Source organism: Girardinichthys multiradiatus, chromosome 15 (genome assembly GCF_021462225.1).
Source record: "Girardinichthys multiradiatus isolate DD_20200921_A chromosome 15, DD_fGirMul_XY1, whole genome shotgun sequence".
Lineage (NCBI taxonomy): Eukaryota > Metazoa > Chordata > Actinopteri > Cyprinodontiformes > Goodeidae > Girardinichthys > Girardinichthys multiradiatus.
Window position 1 is genome coordinate 19,339,068 of NC_061808.1, and position 23,698 is coordinate 19,362,765.

The 23,698-nt window shown below is 39.0% G+C and overlaps 1 protein-coding gene across 4 annotated transcripts; it reads left to right on the forward strand.

The window, feature by feature from the left end:
- The first annotated feature begins 13,850 nt into the window (after positions 1 to 13,850).
- On the forward strand, positions 13,851 to 23,639 carry eif2b4 (eukaryotic translation initiation factor 2B, subunit 4 delta). 4 transcript variants are annotated; one of them, XM_047387161.1, is made up of 14 exons: positions 13,851 to 13,938; positions 14,384 to 14,421; positions 14,510 to 14,690; positions 14,784 to 15,005; positions 15,171 to 15,253; positions 16,529 to 16,555; positions 16,881 to 16,972; positions 17,090 to 17,204; positions 19,314 to 19,390; positions 19,491 to 19,593; positions 22,461 to 22,588; positions 22,812 to 22,989; positions 23,080 to 23,260; positions 23,334 to 23,639. In XM_047387161.1, the coding sequence occupies exons 1-14, from the start codon at positions 13,917 to 13,919 to the stop codon at positions 23,531 to 23,533; spliced, it is 1,647 nt and encodes a 548-aa protein (XP_047243117.1). In that variant the 5' UTR covers positions 13,851 to 13,916; the 3' UTR covers positions 23,534 to 23,639. The 4 variants fall into 4 exon arrangements, with proteins under 4 accessions (XP_047243117.1, XP_047243119.1, XP_047243120.1 ...); XM_047387164.1 differs by lacking the exon at positions 13,851 to 13,938 and adding an exon at positions 13,951 to 14,005; XM_047387162.1 differs by lacking the exon at positions 13,851 to 13,938 and adding an exon at positions 14,205 to 14,232.
- Positions 23,640 to 23,698: the final 59 nt, after the last annotated feature.

Here is a 23,698-nt window from a genome sequence, read left to right on the forward strand (position 1 = left end):
TCCCTGCATCAATTTATTTATTTTTGTTGTTCTGTTAATGTATTCATAATGTTCTAATGTATGCATATATGATACCTATGCCCTAAGTCTAAAACAATAACTTCTAAAGAGTGGACAGTTACATCACATCACAACAGAAAAATAAAAAAAAGTTTATTCAATTTGAGTTAAGAAGCACTGTCATTGTTCCAGCAACCAGACAATATCTTACCCTAAAGAAAGGTCGCCTTTTATCCAAAATGACTTGTTCAGTATTTTGTCCACAAAAACAAACAAAAAAAAATATCAAAAATTCATGGTGGAAAAATTGGGTCTGGCCCTGTGACATATTTGTGATCAGCCTGTACAGGCTTTATGCCGCCTATCTACTGCTGGGGTGCATAAAGACAACATTGACCTTTGATAGTATAAAGTGTGCATAGAAAAGGAAGGCATGGATGGATGGATGGACGGATGGATGGATGGAAACAAACAAATAAAAAAGCTTACACTCACAAACCTATGGGCAATTTAGAGCAGCCAAGTGACTGATCACATGTTTTTCTGTAGACTTCATATCCAAGGAAAACCCACACATGCACAGAGAGACAAGAAAACCTCTGGATGAGAATTGAACTCGGGGCCTTCTTGCTGCAAGACAACAGCACTAACAAATGCAGCATTACTGTGCAGTTGTCATTCATGGCATGTACTTATCAAATAAGCACTTTCAAAATTAAATCAATGAAATAAAAAAATATATCTACAGGTTATTTCAGAGTAAAATTTGCTTTGAGACATTTCACGAAAACTGAGCCACAGCTCATCAAAGCCAAAACTGTAAAATCTTACTTCAAGTTGCATTTGTTATTCCAACACAGAGCAACATAAGCATCAACAGAAGATTCACTTTGTAATCCAGGAAAATAAACTGTGAGTGTCAAAGAGAACATTTACAATGTAGGTTCTGCCTTAACTGCTGGAAATTAAGTTATTGCTGGATTTAGGTATGTAAGATTGACGGAAAATAAAGAAATAACATTTGCTTTCTTTTCTTTTCTTCTTTTTCTTAAATTTTGTTTCTTTTCATTTCTTTTTTCTACCTATTAAGATCTCTGCTCAGTTTTTTATCCTTGTATTTTATACTGAAATATATTTTCTTTTCTGTTTGTAATTGCTTTTCTTTTCAGTTTCTCTTATTTTTCCTTTTCTTTTTAAAGTTTCTTTTCTTTTAACACACACTGAGCTTGATGTATGGTGAATTGTGGTTAAGGCTTAGTTTGATTCAAACTACAAGAAAGATTAAAATACTATATAGAAAAGAAAGGATAATAAGTCAAATTAAAGGAAGAAATACAATGGATCCAATCTTGTGTCTTGAACATGAAATCAGGAAAGCTCAGATTAACAAAGCGTGCGTTGTAGCTGTGTTTTTTGACATAGAAAAAGCACATGCTATAATGCGGAGAGAAGGTTTGCTTATAAAATTATGACTCAATGGTCGAATGTTTAAGTGGATACATTTTTTTTTATCAGAAAGACAAATACAGGTGAAAATAGGGCAACATTATTCCAATAAATATTTCATATAAAGTGGGACGCCACAAGGGAGCTCAGTGAATCCTTCAGTATTTTCTGAAATTATAAATGATATGTTTGATAATAGTAAGTCAGTCATGATGACTGACTGATGTTTGATAATATAGATACGAGGGCTGGACGCTCACTTTTTGCTGATGACGGAGCGTTGTGGAATAGAGGGAAAAACTTAGAATATAAAGTTTCAAAAAAATTACAAACATCAATTAAGACTGTTGAAAAGTGGTCAAATAAGTTGGGGTTTAAATTTTCAGTTGATAAAACAAAATTTGTATTTTTTACTAGAAAAAGGGTAAATAATAATATTGTACTAAAATTATAAGGAGAAAAACTTGAAAGAGTAAAACAATTGAATTTCCTTGGCATCTGGTCCGATGAAGGATTAACATGGAAAGTGCACATTCAAAAAATCAGAGATAAATTATTAATATAACGTTATGAGTTATCTAATGGGAAGAGACTGGGGAGCAGATATGAAATCATTGAAGGGTATATACACTGCATTGATTAAATCATTATTAGATTATGTAGTATTAGAGTATTGTTTGTAATTCAGCTACAAACACATCTTTAGACACATTAAATACTATTCAATAACAGGCAATGGGAATTATTACTGGAGCATTTAAAACAACACCTACACCATCTTCATTAATATAGATGGGAAAGCCACCATTAAGTATAAGAAGGGATCAGTTAGCTTTAAACTATTGGGCAAATTTAAAAGTGCATGAACAAAACCATCCAACACAAGACGTGCTAAAACCATGCTGGGATAAAGACAAAAGGCAAACGCAAAGTTTTGGTTGGAACATAAATCAAAAAACTGCAGAAATTCAGATCAATAATTTTAAAATCAGTCCAGTAGTACCTTTGCCAATCATAGGTCCCTGGTTACTAACAAAACCAATAGTAGATCTGGAATTATTAGAAAAGAAGAAAGGATATAAATATTTTTTAGATTTAGATACAGTTCTAGAATACATTAATAAATATTATGGATATGTTAAAATAAATACAAATGCATCAAAGAATATAGTGGATCAGATCGGTGTAGCGTACATTATTCCTGAGTTTGGAGGAAAGTAGGGGTGAGAATAAGTGATAATTTATCAGAATACACAGGAGAAATTATAGCAATACTAGTTGCTCTTCAGTGGATCAAAAATAATCAGCCATTAAGATCAATAGTATACTCAGATTCCAGCTTATCATTAATTAGTATCAAAAACAGTTGGTCAGAAAGCAGACCAGACATCTTGAAAGAAATACAACAAACATTATTTACATGGTTTTATAGAATTCAGAGGAAAACGGGAGAAAGAGGAGTGCTGGAAGGAACAGGAGGGAGGAAATAGCTATAACACCACTCAGATTTGGGCACACAGGATTAAATACTGCTTTATTCATAATAGGAAAACATAATACAGGTAAAAGTGATTATTGTGTAAAAGATTAAACTGTTGAACATATTTTGGTATATTGTCAGAAATATAGTACTGAAACATTTCAGATGATTGACAGTTTATCTAAAATGAAAATCAGATTGAATCCCTTTGAATAATAATAGAAAAATTCAATATCTGATAGTTCTCTAGCTTTGATAAATTATCTCGACTCGTTTATTTGAAAATATTTGAGGTTTTTTTTTTTTTAGTCCACACTCCATACCATACCAGCTGGTGGCGGTATTGCACATATACAGTTATTTGCCAACCGCCAGAGAAATCCTACAAGAAGAAGCAGAAGATTTTGATTTTTAACAAATCATTATTTACACAAGTAATTAATGAACAATACACAATTTAAAATACATAAACGTTTTTTGTTTTCTTTCCCAAATATTTACATTAGCTTCTTGCTGTATTTTAATTCTTTTTTATCAGACACTGCACAGAATTCCCTTTGTTAGGTATTATTTAGTCAACTCAGAGGTAAGAACGATACAGTCATAGTTACTTGTGACAAGGGTAGCCCACTTTGCAGTGAAACTACAAAGTTTTGACACCCTATCTCTTTATTTATATGCACAGTTCAACAGACAGTTCAGACAGGGTGTGTGTGTGTGAGACGGAAAGGAGGCTGGTTCACACAGAGATAACAATGATCTCACACACACAGGGAGGAAGGCATAGTGCAGGTGCCTTGCAACCCAAGGTTTTTACATGAGTGATAACAAGTTTTTGCACCCATCCAACACCCTTAAAACCCTAAAACTGCAGTAAGTCTTCTAAAGTCCCATTGGCTACATAAAAACAGAATTCTGGCTTTTACACTGCACCTCCACAGAGCTACGGCATCCAGTTGAGGTCAATCCTGCAATCTGTCCCTCCGAGATAAATATATGGCCATTTTTGCTTCGGCAACAAAAAAATTTCAGATTTGGGACTTTAACTTGTTAGCTTTGTTGTAGTGAATTCCCATTAATAAATATAGAATTTGTAAAAAAACAACACCAAAAAACCTAAAAACACTCATCAATAAGTTTTAAAAAGTTGTCAATCGCTTACAGTCTATAAAAACATGAAAAACACTCTCGGACAAACTGCAAAAAGGACATTCATTTAAAACCCCAGCACTGATGACTGATAAAAACAAGTTTGTTGCAATTGCACCTTGAAGAATCCTCCACAGAAGATTACCGTTCCGTTTTTATATTGGGGCCTTGTAAATAGTCCTCCACTGGGGTTTTTGTCCTCCAAGCTTGCCCACCCATGCACTGACGGGCCTTTTCTCCAAGGTTTTTTTATTCATTACTTTTACAGAACATTTGTATACAACCTTTGGGCCTGTGTTGCATAAAATCATCTTGGAGTCTTTGAAGCATAAAAGGGGACTTCTTTCCTCTGTGAATTCAAAATCCAGCAGAACCTCTGGGAACGGGTCTGACGCGTCAGGTAGATGCTTTCCTTCAGCGTACAGTTGTAAGAGGCACCTCTCTTTTGCTGTGACTCTCTCCTTCACCAATCCCAGGAATCTCTGCACCAGCCTTGCAGACCGGATCGCCAGTAGAGAGCCCACTGCGCTGTTATTGGAGAGACCTGGTCCAGATACTTCTACCAGTTGTTTCACAGTCAATGTTCCAGATCGGCACAATGTCTCTGACTGTCCTGGTACTGTGCTGTCACAGACATCCAATCTCGCTCCACAAATTAAAGGTTCTTCTAAAAGAGAGAGAGTTAGACATTTGTGATCTTTTTATCTTAAAAAGGCCGCATGACTTAAAAAGACTGATAAAATTGAGGTAACCCCTTTAATTTCAAACAATTAAAATTGGTAAGAAACAGAGCAGCATCTAACCCCAACTTGTTTACGCGTCTGAAAATGCAGCTGGCCATGTCCCTCCAAATAATGTCAGAAGACCCTGACAAGTATTTTTGGATGAACTGTATGTGAAAAGTAGCTGTTCTACTGGCCAGGTGGACAAGGCCCTGGCCCCCCTCCTCTCTGGGTAAAAACAACACAGACTGTGGCACCCAATGTAAACCGCTTGAGAAAAACTCAACCATCTTTGACTGTATTTTGACTAAAAAACCAGGTGGTGGATCTAAAACAGAGAGTTTGTGCCACAGCTGTGATGCAACAAGATTGTTTAAAACTAGCACTCTGCCTCTATACGACATTTGAAAATGTAGCCATTTCCACTTTGCCAGTTTACTTTTTATTTTCTGCTTCACGTTTTCCCAATTTTTCAGTACTGGAGTTTCATCTCCAAGATAGATACCAAGATATTTAAAACCACCTCTTTTCTACAAAAGATTCTGAGGGAGAACTGGGAGCCCTTGAGGCCACTCACCCACAGCGAGGGCTTCACTCTTTCTCCAGTTCACTTTAGCCACCGACAGGACAGAGAATTTCTCCACAACATCACTCAGTATGTTTACATCCTGTTGATCTTTTATAAAAACAACATCATCGGTGTATGCAGATAAAACTATACCACTGTTAAAACCAAGTAAAATCAAACCATGAACACGCGAACAACTTTTCTGGAGGAGGGGTTCCAGGGACAGTGCATAGAGCATTCCTGAGCGCGTAGCCCTGCCAAACACCTCTACACATCCTAAAAGGAGCACACAGACTAAAATTGATCTTTAACACACTCTCAATATTACTGTACAGTATATGGATCTGGGCAATAAAACCAGCGCCGAACCCAAACCTCTCCATGGTCTCCCAGAGCAAGCTGTGCTTGACGCGGACAAATGACTTTTCTTGATCTATTGCGATCAAGGCTGTTCTTAAACCCAATGAACTGGAGACCTCCAAAACATCTCGAATCAGGTAGATATTATCTACCATAGACCTGCTGGGGACGCAATAAGTCTGATCTCAATGGATGACCCGTTCCATTACTCCTCTCATCCTGTTCGCCAGGGCTTTGGAAAGGACTTTATAATCAGTACAGAGAGATACAGGGCGCCAGTTTTTAATATCTTGCAAATTCCCCTTCTTTGAAAGAAGGGTGATAACCGCTCTGCGGCAAGACAGTGGGAGCAGTCATTATAGACATCCAGCAGGTCTTTCGCTATGATGTCGCAGCAAGCTTTGTAGAACTCCACCGTGAGCCCGTCGATGCCAGGGACTTTCTGGCCCTGCATGCTCTGGAGGGCTGTGTGGAGTTCCTGCAGCCCTAGAGGGCGCTCCAGCTGAATTCTTGTTTCCTCAGAAACCTTGGGTAGTTCATTGTAGAACTCCCATAACAGCTCTTCGTTCTTTTTGTATTCACTCTGGAATAACAAAGAATAAATCTCCACAGCCCACCTCCTGATCTGGCCCAGTTCGCTCAATTGTTGCCCTGTGTCTGATAATAATGAGTGGATCAGTTTCCTCTGCCCACATTTCCTCTCCAAATTGAAGAAAAAGCTGGACAGGGCATCCATCTCCATGATGTTTTGAACTCGGGACCTGACTAATGCACCTTGAACTTTGGTTTCCAGCAGGTTTGCTAATACTAGCTTTTTAGATCTGAGAGCTTCAATATGCTCTCGATTTCCTGTGGTTTCACTCAGTTGTTCTAACTCCACAATGTTAATCTCCAGATCTTTAATAGACCTGGTAATATCCTGAGTAACGTTGAGAGTGTGTTGCTGACACAGCAGTTTTATTTGAACTTTCCCATAGTCCCACCATTGTTGCAGACAGGAAAAATAACTCTTTCTCTGTCTAAAACTAGTCCAGAAATAACTCAGAGTCTCCTTAAAACTACAGTCATAAGTTAAAACTGAGTTAAAATGCCAGTAAGCACTTTTAGGTAAAATGTTTCTAATAAAAACACTACCTAAAACCAGTGAGTGATCTGTAAAACCTACTGGTAAAATCTGGCACATTTTAAACACATTAAAATGTTGTTTAAAACAATAAAACCGGTCAAGACGAGCTAGAGAAATGTGGTTTTCTTTCATGTGGGACCATGTATACTGCCTGGAGCCTGCATGCATCCTCCTCCATACATCCACCAGGCCACGAGACGAGACCAGCTGCCGCAGTTAAAATCCCCACCAATAAAAACGTAACCCTCAGATCCACAATCCCCCAACGTCTCCCCAATTTTTTCTAAAAAAACCATTTTCTCTGCATTGGTGGGAACATAAATATAAATAAAAGTCACATTAAAATGATCAAAACCAGCCCTGACTAAAAGACACCTTCCCAGAACAATATGTTGTATTTCTAGTGATCCAGGAGTGAAAGCTCTTGAAAAGAGGAACCCCACTCCTGCGCTCTGGGAGGTGCCGTGACTAAAAAGATTTCCCCCTTCGACTCCTTATACCAGTCTGCTTCATTTAACGGATCACTGTGAGTCTCTTGCAAATAAAATACGTCAATTCTTTTGTGGTTCATTGTTTGATAAATCTGTGCACGTTTTACTGCCTCTCGAGCCCCATTAACATTCAAGGATGCTATTTTAAAAGTATCCATACTGGGTGAGAGGATAAAAACAACATACCAACTATAAAATATATTAAAGTGCCTGTGTATTTCATAGGGTTTCAGAATTGCTTTCCAACTCATTACTTTTTTCAGTCTGAAAACGTGTTGCTCAGTAAAACCTAGCCCCTCTTTATGTCTAATATGGTGTCTGGCTGAAAAATAAAAAGTTCTCAAATCAGGAAAATAACTTTCAACCTTCACCCCCCTCAAGCCTTTTGTTTGCTGCAGAAAAGTAAAAAAGGATTCTACAGGATACCTTGGCTTGTTGCTGCTGGTTTGTGAGACAGACATTTCACTGGTATCAGAAAAGCAGCTCTCACAATCGCTGCTACCTGATTCCTCCCTTCGGTCTTTACTCACCTGCTTACTAGCTTGAACAGCAGCCACAACATTCTTCCTTTTACTTCGCCTTGTCAACGGAGCTGAAGCCTCTTGTTTCATTTCTTCTTCAGCTTCAACCGTCCTCTCCTCCACATCAGCTTCTGCACTATGCTTTTCTGAACTTCTATTTTCTTCCTCCACCCGTGCCTCTTTTTTCTTTCCCAGTTCTCCACACACCAGGTACTCTTCACCGCTCTTCTCACTCGCCTGTTCTCTACACACCTCATCTCTTTCCCCCAGCTCACCACCCTTTGTGCTCCCCCCACTGCCACTCACCTCTGTGTCACCATCCTTCCTCACACATAGTTTAATCAGTGTTTTACCTCCGTCCACATCTGGCACTTTAATAATACCATCAGAACGCTCTCGGGCGAGGAATTCTCCCTCGTCAGGCACAGGTTCGTCCGCGGCGGTGGCGGGCACCTCCACCACCCTGCTTCTGCCAGATGGGGCTTCCATCTGCTCAACAACAGCAGCAGTTTTTTGCCGCTCCAGACCCGGCAGGGGGCCGGTTCGGCCCTTTCGGGGCACATTTTTATCATGTGCCCCTCTTGACCACATCCAAAACATTTCATATTTCCAGATGTTGCAAACAGAACATATTCAAAATCATCTAGTCTGATATGAAATCGAACATTAAACTTCTCATCGTGTTTATTGAGCACCAAGTATAGTTGTCTCCTGTGGGGAACAACGTGCTTGAGTAGTGGTGATTTACACCCTGACAAAACCTTTTTGATGGGCAACACAACTTTCCCATGTCTACACAGCTCTTTTATCAGGAACTCATCACTGATGAATGGAGGGACGTTCGACAAGGTAATTTTCGTCGCTGGTAATGTGAGCGGCGACACTTGTAAAAACAGACCATTCACTGAAACCCCACTCTCAAGTTTTTGAGCTTGCTCAACTTTCTCAACAAACAGAACTACAGCACCATTCATTCTAGCTGCAGACCCATGTCCAATCGCCTACCCAACAGCCAAACAAACTTCCTCCACGCTGCACGGAGAGCCGGCACCCACTTTGATGCCATTTCTCCGTGTCAGCGTGGAGAAAACACCCGTACTCACCGCCATAGCGTCTGAGGACGCTGGCCAGCCAGGTGTCCCTGACGGCCACACTCAAAGGAAAACTACCACAAAAACACTAGCACCAAAACAACAAAACCCCCAACTAAACTAACATAAAACGGACACCCAGTGAAAACAGTAGGAAAAAACTCCAAAAGATAGCAAAAGAAAACCAACACTCACTGTCACACTTCTTCAGCTCTTTCACTCACACTCCTCTCACACGGAGGGGTCCCCTGCAAGATGGCGATGTGGGCACACACGTTGTTTTGAGCTCCAGTCGTGCAGCCACCAACCAACTACAAAAACCAGCCTTTGAGCAATGTTTTATCCCCAAGGTACACCCGAACATCCACACACTAAAGTAAGGAGAAAAAATAAGAGCTTTGTGAAAGATGTCCGCCATTAACGAGAAAAACTTCCCCCCTTTGAAGAAGGCTAGCGCTGCTGAGCTAAACATGCATGACTATGCTTCTGCTGCTGCTGCTGCTGCTAGCGCGGAAACACAGATGGAGACGTCAAAAAGTGCTACCGGTACAAGATGACAACTGAATGCAACTCCAATTAAGTTCCCACCAGCTAAAAATCAAGCGACAGAGAGTGAGGTCTCTTTAGCTGCCGTCTTAGCAGCCATTAAAAGTCTGGATATCGAGGTTGATGACTTTGGAAAACAGCTGCAAGAAAACTCAGAAATGTTTGCCCGCTATACACTCCAAGTGGAGCAGAACACATTCGGCATTGCTGAATGTAAATCTACTATGGAAAACTTTGAACAGAAGCTCGCAACAATGAATAAAGAAAACGCAGCTCTGAAAGAAAAACGTCTGGAGGCTGAAAGGTACAAGCGTCGATGGAGCCTGAGGTTGTCGGGTCTCAAAGAGCAAGAAGGAGAAAATGCAGAAAAGGCAGAACAGCTTCTTTCAAGAATCTTACCGCAATTGGCAAACCAGGCAGAAGATGTGATCGATATGATCCACCAAGTCGGAAGAAATGGAGAGGGACAGTCCCGTCAGGTCATCCTACAGTTCACTAGGAAGCGTCTTCGAGACACAGTCTGAAAAATGACGAAGAATTCGGCGGTGTGTAAAGAACAAGGTCTCTGTTTTTCTCAAGATTTTATAAAGGAAGACCGGCTGGCAAGAGAAGAACTGTGGCCTAAGATTACAAAAGCCAGATCTCAGGGCAAGGTGGCCTTTTACAGAGGTCATGTTGCAGTCATCGATGGCAAGGTGATCAAAGCTTCGTCTCCTTTCTGAGACTACATGTTTTGCTCTGTGAAGCTTTTTTTCATAACAGGTCTCTCTATTTGCGCTCCTGTGTTTTTTATTGTTCCCATCTGAAAGAAAAAGGAGTAGATTTAAGTTCAATGTAATTTGTGGATGCAAGGGTGATTTTGCATGTCATAATGAAAAGGGCATTATTTGACTTTTCAGAGGCTTGCCTTTAGTTCATTCTATCTGAACAAAAACCTTACATTTTAAGGCCTGTGTAGTTATTTTTGTTTTGTTACTCTTTTCATTTTATGTTTTTAAAAACTAATTTTAAGTTTATGTCTCTAAATGTAAGGGGCCTTAGAGAAAATGTCAAAAGGAAGGCAATGTTTCTCTACTGCAGAAACAAAAATCCACACTGTTTTCTTTTTCAAGAAACTCATTCAACAGACTCTGATGAAACATTTTGGTCAAGCCAATGGGGAGATCAGATAACTTATTCGCATGGTACATCCAAATCAGCTGGTGTGGCTATACTAATGAATAACTTTCCAGGGAAAATAATATACACAAAAAATGATAGGGATGGCCATTGGTCTCTCTCCATATGACATATTGAGGATGCATTAATAATCCTAGGTAATGTTTATGGCTACTGCAACATTTCAAACAATAAGGAGCTTCTTACAATTATTGAAGTAAATGTTAAACAACAAAGATTCCCTACAAAATATGTATTAATGGGTGGGGACTGGAATATGGTTATGGACGAAGGGTTTGATAGACACCCCAACAAATTTGAAAACTCCCACCCAAACCGTATTTTGTCTGATTTCTGTAGCAACTTAGGACTTCTTGACTTATGGAGAAATAAACATGTTAAGGAAAAACGGTTTTCTTGGTTTAAATCAGATGCATCAAGCAGATCTGGAATAGACTTCTGGTTAGGAACAGATGATATTCTCAAACTGACGTCAGATTGTAATATGCCTCCAACTCTTCTTAATGATCATTGCAGCATTCATTTATGAATTGCTCCTCTTCCTGAGAATTTGAGCCATGCACGGTACTGGAAATTCAATGCAGATCTTTTAAAATAGGATCTCTATTGTAGAAAAATAAAAGAACTAGTGGAAAAGATCCTTCTAGATGATTCAGTAATGACCTACACCAGAAAATGGGAATACTTAAAATATAAGATACGGGCCTACTATCTCTTTTAGCAAAAACCTTAAGAAAAACAATGACCTGTAAGATTAAAGATTTAAACTCATTACAGGACCTTCTCAAAATATTAGCATATTGTGATAAAGTTCATTATTTTCCATAATGTCATGATGAAAATTTAACATTCATATATTTTAGATTCATTGCCCACTAACTGAAATATTTCAGGTCTTTTATTGTCTTAATACGGATGATTTTGGCATACAGCTCATGAAAACCCAAAATTCCTATCTCACAAAATTAGCATATTTCATCCGACCAATAAAAGAAAAGTGTTTTTAATACAAAAAACGTCAACCTTCAAATAATCATGTACAGTTATGCACTCAATACTTGGTCGGGAATCCTTTTGCAGAAATGACTGCTTCAATGCGGCGTGGCATGGAGGCAATCAGCCTGTGGCACTGCTGAGGTCTTATGGAGGCCCAGGATGCTTCGATAGCGGCCTTTAGCTCATCCAGAGTGTTGGGTCTTGAGTCTCTCAACGTTCTCTTCACAATATCCCACAGATTCTCTATGGGGTTCAGGTCAGGAGAGTTGGCAGGCCAATTGAGCACAGTGATACCATGGTCAGTAAACCATTTACCAGTGGTTTTGGCACTGTGAGCAGGTGCCAGGTCATGCTGAAAAATGAAATCTTCATCTCCATAAAGCTTTTCAGCAGATGGAAGCATGAAGTGCTCCAAAATCTCCTGATAGCTAGCTGCATTGACCCTGCCCTTGATAAAACACAGTGGACCAACACCAGCAGCTGGCACGGCACCCCAGACCATCACTGACTGTGGGTACTTGACACTGGACTTCTGGCATTTTGGCATTTCCTTCTCCCCAGTCTTCCTCCAGACTCTGGCACCTTGATTTCCGAATGACATGCAGAATTTGCTTTCATCCGAAAAAAGTACTTTGGACCACTGAGTAACAGTCCAGTGCTGCTTCTCTGTAGCCCAGGTCAGGCGCTTCTGCCGCTGTTTCTGCTTTAAAAGTGGCTTGACCTGGGGAATGCGGCATCTGTAGCCCATTTCCTGCACATGCCTGTGCACGGTGGCTCTGGATGTTTCTACTCCAGACTCAGTCCACTGCTTCCGCAGGTCCCCCAAGGTCTGGAATTGGCCCTTCTCCACAATCTTCCTCAGGGTCCGGTCACCTCTTCTCGTTTTGCAGCGTTTTCTGCCACACTTTTTCCTTCCCACAGACTTCCCACTGAGGTGCCTTGATACAGCACTCTGGGAACAGCCTATTCGTTCAGAAATTTCTTTCTGTGTCTTACCCTCTTGCTTGAGGGTGTCAATAGTGGCCTTCTGGACAGCAGTCAGGTCAGCAGTCTTACCCATGATCGGGGTTTTGAGTGATGAACCAGGCTGGGAGTTTTAAAGGCCTCAGGAATCTTTTGCAGGTGTTTAGAGATAACTCGTTGATTCAGATGATTAGGTTCATAGCTCGTTTAGAGACCCTTTTAATGATATGCTAATTTTGTGAGATGGGAATTTTGGGTTTTCATGAGCTGTATGCCAAAATCATCCGTATTAAGACAATAAAAGACCTGAAATATTTCAGTTAGTGTGCAATAAATCTAAAATATATGAATGTTAAATTTTCATCATGACATTATGGAAAATAATGAACTTTATCACAATATGCTAATATTTTGAGAAGGACCTGTATTTCCTGTACGTCCAAATAAAAACTCCATCTTAAATCTGTTTTCTGACTCATTTCACAAGTGGAGGACTGCTTACCTTAAATACCCCTTAAGTCCTAAAGCTAAAGAAAAACATTTTAAAATTCTCAACAACATTTTCCCATCCAGAGAACTGTTAAGACAAACACTAACAGCTGTACCTTTTGTGACAACGATATTGAAAGACTATGTCTCTTTTTCTATTGTGTACACACTGGAACATTTTGGGAAAACTTTCAGGCCTGGATCTTTACAAAACTTTTCCTTCCCCATCCATTAAAAAGAGAGGATATAATATTTGGAACCACCCCCAGAGACAGAAGATCTGACCTCATGCTCAACAACCTGCTGATCCTTGCCAAATACTTCATCCACTCCTGTAAATGGGGAAACAGAAAACCTGACTTTTCAACTTTTAAAAGCCTGCTGATAGACAACCACCTGAGAACCTTAAAAGTGATGAAAAGCAAGAAGAGTATACAGCTCCTTGATGCCTATGAAGAACTGAACTTATTTGATGAGAATTGGTGCCCTTTTGTGTGTATTTTTTATTTATGCATTGTTATTTATTTAATCTTTTCTCTGTTTCTGTTGTCTCCTCTGTTAAACATTTATCAATTTATTTTCTCTCCTTATATTCTTATGTGTGCCTTGAACATGTAAAACCCCGATTTATCTTTTGTTTATACATGCCACATGTTTCTGTTCAAAAGCTTTAATAAAAATAAAAGAAATTTAAAAAAAAGAAGATTTTTGCTTCCACAAGATGGCGCTGTGATCTGAACACGGCTGTTGCTGTAGCAACAGAAGAAGAGGTGAAGCCGTATCGTAAAGATGGCTGACAGTGGAGTGACAGGTGAGTTTGGGAATGTGTAACAGCTGCGCCTTTTATGACTTTGCCGCTGTTTTTGTTTATTTTACCCGTTTGTTGCTTGAGGAAAAATGTAGTTATTATTCCGGTGTTGAGGAGGTGTTTCATTTCTTCTAGCAGAGTTATTATTTTAGATGTGAGTGCTGCTAACGTTAGCATGAGCAGTAGTTTAACAGCAGACGTTGAAGTGGTGTTGCATCATTTTTAGAGTTGCATCTTACTGCTTATTAACACTATATTTTTGGTATTTTTTTGCTATCGATGCGATGTCGCTATTATGTACGAGAATCTCCCCTGTAGCTGATATTAGCACACTCTAAAGTTGGGAAATTATGTGTTATAAGTTCATCATCTGCAATGAATGAGTGCCATCTAGCTCCTCCAAGCATCACTAAAATCATTATGTTATCATTCTTTGTTTTTCCTGCAGATGGAAATGGCAAGAAAGGTGATATCGAACGTACAAAGGTCAGTTTATTGTGGTCACTTCAAGCTTGTTACAGCCAGTGTGAGTTAGTAGCAATCATGACATGATATTGTTTGAATGTTCAAACAGAGTGAAGGCAAAGACCTGACCAAAGAGGAGAAGCAGCGACTGAGGAAGGAGAAGAAACAGCAAAAGAAGAACAAAGAGAAAAAAGATGAAAAGGCTTTACAGGACAGTGGGAAAGAAAATAAGGGTGTCAGTTCAGCTGCTTCAGCACCACAGCCTTTAACGCAATCCACAGCTCAGAAAGGTAGAATTACTTCTGGCATGTTTGTCTGTAAAACTTAAAATCTTAAGTGGCCTCTGTAACTTTTATCCTGAGTTTGCGTTTCTGTTTTTTAAGCTCCTTCAGCAGTGCCTGCTCCAGTTTCCGTGCCTGCCTCAGAGGCTCCCACCCCAGCTCCAACTCCAGCAGATACGTCTGGTAAGAGTAAAGCTGAACTGAAAGCTGAACGGAGAGCTCGGCAAGAGGCTGAGAGGGCCAGCAAGCAGAGTAAGAAAGGAGATCCGGGACAGCAAAGTGCCACAAGCAAACCGAAAGCAGCTACGAGTGAGCTGCAGCCAGGTAATGTTTTATATGCACAAACTTACAATTAATGAAACAGTTTTGACTGAAGTATGATGTTTTGGCCGATCTGTGGTGTTTAAACAATGTAGAGTCAGTTGTGGCCGTATCGCTTTGACTGATCTTTGCAGCGTGAGTAGAACAAAATCTCTCTTGTCTTTTCAGTGGTGAAACGGCTCCCAGAACACATTCAAGTGGACAATCCAGAGGTTTTAAAGAAACTGGCCAAGAAGTTGGAAAGGCAGCAGGTCAGGTGGATTACATGTAATAAGTTGTTTAACAGCTGAAGATCAGTGCCTTGTGAAAGTTTTCATACACCTTGAACATTTTACTTCTGTCACGTTACAACCACAAACTTAAATCTGTTATTGAAATTTTATATGGCAGATCAATGCAAAGTAGTATGTAGTAAGTGGAGGAAAATGATAAATGGTATTTAAATAATTTAGAAACAAAAATCTGAAAGCATCAGTTGGAAAAGCATCCACGAACATAACTTTTCAACTCCCACATCCCACAGTTTATTTAATGGATTTGGGCCATTTTAACACCTGAATATGCCTTTATCTAAACCATTCCATTGCAGCTCTGGTTGTATATTTAGTGTCATTGTTTTGTTGAAAGGTGAACCTTCAGCCTAACCTCAAGTCATTTGCAGCCTTTACAAGGTTTTCTTCTAGGATTCCCCTTTATTTAGCTCCATCCATCTCCCCTTCAACTCTGACCAGCTACCCTGTCATTTCTGAAGAAAATGACAGGGTACACAACATGATGCGGTCTTCACCATGTTATACTGTCTGTATGGTGTGTTTAGGGTGATGTGCAGTGTTAGTTTTCCACCAAGTGTAGCGTCCTACATTTATCCCCAAATGGGTCTCATCTGTCCACTTGTCTACATGTTTACTGTGTCCGCTGTGGCTTGTGATAAACTTTAAGCAGGACTTTTTATTATTCCATTACACAACTTCTCCAGAACTTCATCCACACCTGTATGATGTTTCTTGGTCTTCATGATGCTGTTTCTTCACTAATTCTCTGACATAGTTCTGAGGCCTTCACAGAACAGCTGGATTTAGGCCAAGATTAAATTATACATATTTGAAAACTCTTAAAGGCAGTTGGTTTGTCTGGAATGTATTTAGGGGTATCAAAGGAAACTGACTGAAAAAAAAATCTTTAGGGTTTTTTTATTTTATTTTTTTAGTAAACCATTTGGAAATCCTTTTATCATTTACCCTCTACTTCATAGTTATGTGCTACTTTGTGTTGGTCAGTCACATAAATTCTAAATAAAATGCCTTGAAATTTGTGGCTGCAACCTGACAAAATGTAAAAAGCTGTTAAAGGGAGATGATTACAGACAGGAAGTAACAATAGTGTGTGAATGTATCTTTAATTGCATGTCAGAATATTCGTTTTATTATTACATCATAAGAATGTGACCTACTAATTGTTTTTAGAGGAGGTCTAAATAGTTACTGGCGGTTAGAACTGTATGTCATGGTATGACTATTGTTTTCCAGACACCAGGGCAAAATTCAGCTAAAAAGGTATAAGCCGTCGAGTTTAGACTGTTTTAAACTGTTTGCTGTTTGTATTATTTGTTTTCTTTAACTGTAGTGTGCACTGACTGGATGTGGCTATTTAGACTTACATTTCTGTCGTTTAGCAGTGCTCGCTTACAACTCTGAGCTTCTTGCTTTTTAGGGCTTAGGTTATAACCCAGCAAACTGTCCTGCAAAATCAGTTTGGCATGTATAAATGTTTTTGGAGAGTAATAGAAAAATCACATGTTTCTTTTGGCTTCTTTTGTTTTCTAAGTGTCTGTAAGTTTGATTTTGGGATTTATTTATCTTTTTGCTATCTGGGTTTCAGATCCCACTACGCTCAGACTACGGCTACAAAGTCAGCCTGTTTTCTCATCTCCACCAGTACAGTCGCAAAGCCCCGCTAACACAGCAACTCAGGTGAGCTCAGCAGTCTCGTGTTCATGGAGAGTTTCTTCAGTATACTTCTAAAAACTGTTCTTAGTCCACTGTAACCACCTTCAGTCTTCTAAGGTACTCTTGAATGTGTTTTTGCAGCATTCCTTCAACAGTCATTCATCCTGCTATTGTTCGACTGGGCCTCCAGTATTCCCATGGCATCGTGGCTGGATCCAACGCTCGCTCAGTTGCCCTGCTGCATGCCTTCAAACAGGTGCTGGTCCAAAAACCGTTCAATTGTATTCCTTTGTTCCCCTAATCATCTTTCTCTTGTATATTTAGGGCTCATACGCAAGAGAAAAGCAGTACAGTGCAATATTTGTGGTGATTTACTGGAAGCAATGCAACGTGACATTTAGACCATTTTGTGTTTTTAATTGGCTTTGATTTAGTTATTTACATCCAAGGACACTGCATAGACCCCCATGTCTTTTCTAATGTACTAGTGACATAACAAGATTGTTGCTTGTAAAAGACTTGAACTAGAACTGTATCTACAAAGTTTTTCACATTGTAACTTTAAACATTAAAACATTGGTGGATTTTATTGGGATTTTATGTGACAGACAAATACTAAAGGGCATATAATTGGAAAATGAAAAAAATAATTTTATCTGCAAAACATTTTTGAAAAAGTCTTTAAAAAGCATCGTGCGTTGGTGTTCAGTCAGTTTTTTTCTAAAACCACCTTTGTTGAAAAAACAGTTGCAAGTCTTTTAAGCATGTCTTTAGCAGCTTTGGACATCTAGACGCTGAAAGCTTTGCCCTTTCTTTGCAAAATAGTTCAATCTCAATAAGATTGGATGGAGAGCACCTGGGATCAACAACCTTTCAGTTGTACAATAGATTCTCTATTGTATTGAGGTCTGGGCTTTGGCTTGGCCTTTTTAACACATGAATATACTTTGATCTAAACGTATGTTTAGTGTCCTGGTAGAACAAGAACCTCCCTTAGTCTTAAGTCTTTTTGTAGTCTCTTACCACCATCTCTTTCTGTCACTTCTGAAGAAAAAAAATCCTCACAGCATTATGCTGCCACCACTATGTTTCACAGTGGGGAGGGTGTGTTTCAGGTGATGTGCAGAGTTGGTTTTCCTTCATGTTTTCTGTGTCCCCTACATGGCTTATGTTCTTGCCACTCTTCCATAAAGACCAAACTTTTGAGAGTGACAAATAGTTTTCCTGTCAACAGACTTAAGCTGTAGATTCTTAATTAGATTACACACAGGTGTGCTCTGTTTCCTAATTAGGTAACTTCTAAAGGGAAATGGTCACACTAGTTTTTCTTGAGGGCTATCTGAGCAAGAGAGGCTTATTACAAATGGAATCCAAACCTTTCAGGTTTTTATTGGTAAAAGGTTTAAACACCTTGTTACCCTTTCCCTTCACTTCACACTTATGCACTACTTTGCGTTGGTATATTACATAAAATCCTAGTAAAATAAAGTTTTGCGTTTGTAATATGACAAAAATTTAAAAAGAAAGGGATAGTTTCATAAGTCACTGTACGTTTTTGCATTGTTTAAAGTCACAAAACCTTTCATTCCCATCTTTCAGTGTCTAAGAGTGGCGTATATGACGGGCCACTAGATGTCGCTATAACCAACAATTGACTTGGCGCACCCATGTACACATCTGTTTGCCTTGTATTTACCCATCTCTGTAGACTGTGGACAGTCTAGCAGTTGATTTAATCATTTTGCAAATGAAAAAGAAAATTGAATTTGGGAAATGTTTCAATTTCCAGACTTAGAAATAAAAAATAAATCTAATTTTGTTTGTTGTAAAGATATCTATTTACATAGATTTTTTTTAATATAAATGACATTCTTGACATCACATGTTCAGTTTTTATCTGGTTTCATTGATCGGTTTAGTTGTCGTTGAAAGAAACCCCGAAGATAATATGCACACTCATTTTACCCGGGCCGTTTTGGATCAATGTTTTAAACCGAACCAATGGGTCTTACACTGGTTCTGGATTGGAAAACAAACAAAACTCTTATGCTCTCTAACCTTGTGGGACTAAATGGGCTGGATTTGCTAAGTTTTAGTATTTTACAGATCACATTTAAGTTGGTTCAGATGCCAAGAAAAGGCAGTAAAATAGCTCTTCCCCACACTGCTGAATTGTAAGCTAACCTTGAAATGGTGTCATTTCATGATATATGTAATTGGAGGTTAATTTATTGTTCTAAACTATTAAAAATGTTTTAGATAAATATGTAAAAATTTGTTGTAAAAAATAATTGACTCTGGAAAAGTGTGAACTTTTGAAATAAAAAATGTAAAGCATTTTTAACCAGTTTTCTTTCCTCTGCAGGTAATAAGGGATTATACTACACCTCCAAATGAGGAGCTGTCTAGAGACTTGGTCAACAGGCTGAAACCTTATATTAGGTATTAAAAATTCTTAAGTATCTGTGTAACCTTTCATTCTACCAGAATTAATGAATTGTTTTGTCTAATATACACTCTTTGATGCTTGTTTTTTTTTCAGTTTTTTGAATCAGTGTCGTCCTCTGTCGGCCAGCATGGGCAACGCCATAAAATACATCAAGAAAGAGATCTCCAATATTCCCAGTCAATGCAAGGAAGAAGAGGTTTGTATGTAAAAAAACAAAAACAGTCCTGCGGTTTAGCTCGATTTAGTGCTACTAACCCACTTTGTGCTTTTGAGCATTTCCTGTGTAGGATCAGTACAGGGTCATTATGTCTGTTCAATATAACTATATGAATCTGTCACAGTAGTTACACTCTAGGACTTTTAGAGTCACTATAACATCTATGGAAAGATGCAATTGTTGAAAATTTTAAAGGAATTTCCTCAAGCTGTTTGGGTGTCAAACATGGTGTTCTAGCTATAAACCTGTGATAATTGTATAGTGTTTACACTGTAAAGTTTATTTGTAAGAAGTTGTACTATCTTCTACCAGGGTCAGTCTTTCTCTGGGGTCTATTTCTACCTTTGTTAACCTGGTTTTACCCTGTGAATGGCAGTAAAAATGTAAGGATCTGATTGATGAGGATCAGACTGACTTTATCAAAGAAAGACAAACACAAGACAATATAAGAAGGACTCTACATATCATAGAGCACCTACAAAGTAGAGGGGATCGTGCAATTCTAGTAAGTATAGACGCAGAGAAAGCCTTCGACAGTGTAAATTGGACCTTTCTATACAAAGTTTTGAGTAAATTTGGATTTAATAAGATATTTGTAAATTGTATTAAATCAATATACCAGAACCCAACTGCAAGGATTAAAATAAATGGCAATCTGTTGGGAAGATTTGCACTGGAGAGGGGAACCAGACAGGGTTCTTGCCTCTCACCAAGCCTTTTTGCATTGTTTATAGAGCCGCTAGCCAGAAGAGGAAATAAAAAGAGTGGAGATAGGAGGGGAAGAACATAAAATAGGGCTGTTTGCAGACGATATATTAATTTATTTAAAACATCCAGATGAAAGCCTTTTAAAAACAATGAGACTTCTGGAGGAATATGGACAATTCTCTGGATACAAAATTAATGTTGAAAAAACACAGATTCTAGCAATAAACTACTCTCCACAGCAGAAAATAAGGGACACCTACAAGCTTAAGTGGAACAAAAAACATATAAAATACTTGGGGGTAAACATAACCAAAGAAATAAGTAAACTCTATGAGGCAAATTATCCAAAATAAAAATCAAGATATTAGGAGGGACCTGGTGAGATGGATGGATGTTGGTCTAGATCTCAGTTCAAGAGTGGATTTAATTAAAATGAATATTTTACCACAACTGCTATACATGTTTCAGTCTTTACCATTGATGATAACACAAAAACAATTTGTAGAATGGGACAAATGGATATCAAGGTTTATATGGAGTGGAAAGAAACCTAGGGTCAGATGTAAAACACTTCAGCTTCCAAGGGACAGAGGAGGGCTGGGCTTGCCGGGCCTCAAGGAATACTTCTGGGCCGCACAAATTAGACCCCTAGTGTATTGGTGTAATGATGATTATGTTTCAAGATGGAAAAATATGGAAATAGGTATGAAAGGAATGGAAATCAAAAATCTAGTTGCACATAAAGGCTTATTAGGCAAACTAAGTAGTGAGCTAGATTTTATAACCAGGAATACAATTAAAATATGGAACACTGTAGTTGACAGTTATAGATTAGAGAAAGAAACTAAGAGTTTGAGCTGGTTTGCTTGGGACCTGAGGTTTAGACCGGGGGTTTATGATAAAGGGTTCAAGCATTGGGCAGATAAGGGGATTACAGCGACATGCAAAATGCTAGAACAAGATAGGCTGCTGAGTTTCGAGAACTTGAAGACAAAATTTGGACTGGCTGATCATGATCAATATCGATATTTACAAATAAGAGACTACTATGAGAAAGAGGTGAGGACTGAAATAGGTACAATAATTGGAATATTTCAGAAGGCTTATGAGGGGAAGAAATGTAGAGCTATTTCAGTACTGTATCGGGGGTTAATGGGAGGCAGGGAAACATCTACTGTATATATTAAAGAAAAATGGGAAAAGGAACTGCAGGAACATATAAGGGAGGATGAATGGTTTGAAATCTGTAAAACACAGTGTACAGCCACTTGCTCCAAAGTTTGGAGATAATTCAATTGGAAAAATATAATCAGATTTTTTATAACCCCAAAGATTAGAAAGAGGATGCTAACCAGCTCTCAGCCATGCTGGAGGTTCTGCGGTCAGATGGATGTGGGCCACACCCACATATTATGGTCCTGCCCAAGAGTAAGTGGATACTGGGATAACATATGTGTTATTTTGAAAAAAATACTCGGATATGGAATACCCAGATTATGTAAGGCACTCTATTTGGGGTGTCTTACACATGATATAATTCAAAAAGATGAATACCTGGTAAAAATCTTGCTTACTGCAACTAAGAAAGCCATCACAAGACTATGGTACAAAGAAGATGCACCAGCTGTGGAGCGGTGGCTGGGCATCGTGGAGGAGATTTATTTGATGGAAAGACTCACTTATAATCTGAGACTGCAAGAAGACCAGTTGTTGAAAAATGGACTGATTATAAAAACAAGGATGATACCACCTTCACAACAGGCCAAAATGAACATTGATACGGAAAAAATGAATATGGATGTATATATGTTGATACCCCTCCACTGTAACTGTTTAAAGAAATGTTCAATAAAAAATAAGTAAAAAAAAAAACATGTAAGGATGTAAACAATGGCCCCACAAAAATGCCCTGGTTCCTACAAAATGTTCCTGCAGTTGAAACACCTGAAAAATACCTCTGCACGTCACTCTGAACATGCCATGAGACACGGTAGTGGCAGTATGATGCTGTGGAAACAGTTTTGAGCTAAATTCTGAGCAGTGTTCTGAGAAACGCCCTTTAGAGGTAGCTGGGGTGCAGGGTCAACAAACCTAAATGTAGTTTTAAGTTTTTAATCTAGCACTGTTTTCTCTTTTAGGCAAAACAGAAACTGCTCCACTGCATTGAATGGTACATCAAAGAAAAGATCATTCTTGCTGCTAAAGCTATAGCGGAGTCCTCCATAGAAAAGATCAGTAATGGAGATGTCATCCTCATTTATGGATGGTAAGACTCATAATTCTCTGCAAGTTTTTTTTGTTTGTTTCAGCTGTAAACTTTTCTTGTCACTAAGCACTGCTTTGTTTATTATTTGTTTATTATTAAATAATAGATTATTTTTGCCCAGTGACCTTTTTTTTTAGCACTTTCTCTTCCTTATTGGCTTTTTTTTTCTTCCATATTTTCCTCCAATATCACAAAGTCTAATTTTTATCTCTGCTCCTGTCAGCTCTTCTCTGGTCAACCACATTCTCTTTGAGGCCTTTGAGAAAAGCAGGAAGTTTCGCGTTATAGTTGTTGACAGCAGGCCTCGGCTAGAGGGCCGGGAGGCTCTGAGGCGGCTGGTACAGAGAGGCATCAGCTGCACCTATGTCCTTATCTCAGCTGTATCCTACGTCCTTCCAGAGGTAATCAGGAAGAGTACATTACATTTTGGTGTCATGTGTCGACCAATTCAGCTACAAGCATTTATACTTATTTTTTTCATTTTGTTTTAGGTATCGAAGGTGTTCCTCGGAGCTCATGCCCTCCTGGCTAATGGCTACGTTATGTCTCGAGTGGGAACTTCACAGATAGCTCTAGTGGCTAAAGCCTTTAACGTGCCTGTGCTGGTTTGTTGTGAGATCTACAAGTTCTGTGAAAGGGTGCAGACAGACTCATTCGTATCCAATGAACTGGGTATGCAAAAGCATTCTGCTTCTACCTTCATCAATGTTTTGATTTTTGTTGAGTCATCTTTGTTTTTTTCCAGATGACCCCGATGACCTGATTGTGACCCGTAATGGGCACACCCAGCTGGAGAACTGGCAGCAGGAGCCCTCCCTGGGTCTGCTGAACCTGGTGTATGACGTGACGCCTCCTGATTTTGTGGATCTTGTCATCACAGAACTGGGCATGATCCCGTGCACTTCGGTTCCGGTGGTGCTGCGGGTCAAAAGCGTCGATCAGTGAGCGTCCTCTAGATTGGCTTGTGTGCATGTATGCTTGCACACAAACACGCAAGGTCGTGCTTTTAGCATGCAATAAATGTATATCTGAAATGGCATAAACTTTTAAATGGTATTCCTGTTTGTTTTCTTTCTGGTTCTTTTAAAAAGAAACGATGTTAGAAGTTTA

Excerpts from the sequence above, each read along its gene's own strand:
- eif2b4 (XM_047387164.1), top strand. The coding sequence starts at position 13,951 with ATGTGTAACAGCTGCGCCTTTTATGACTTTGCCGCTGTTTTTGTTTAT. Across the intron at positions 14,006-14,383 it reads TGTTTTTGTTTATTTTACCC|ATGGAAATGGCAAGAAAGGT; the intron begins GTTTGTTGCTTG and ends TTTTTCCTGCAG. Across the intron at positions 22,589-22,811 it reads GTCATCCTCATTTATGGATG|CTCTTCTCTGGTCAACCACA; the intron begins GTAAGACTCATA and ends TGCTCCTGTCAG.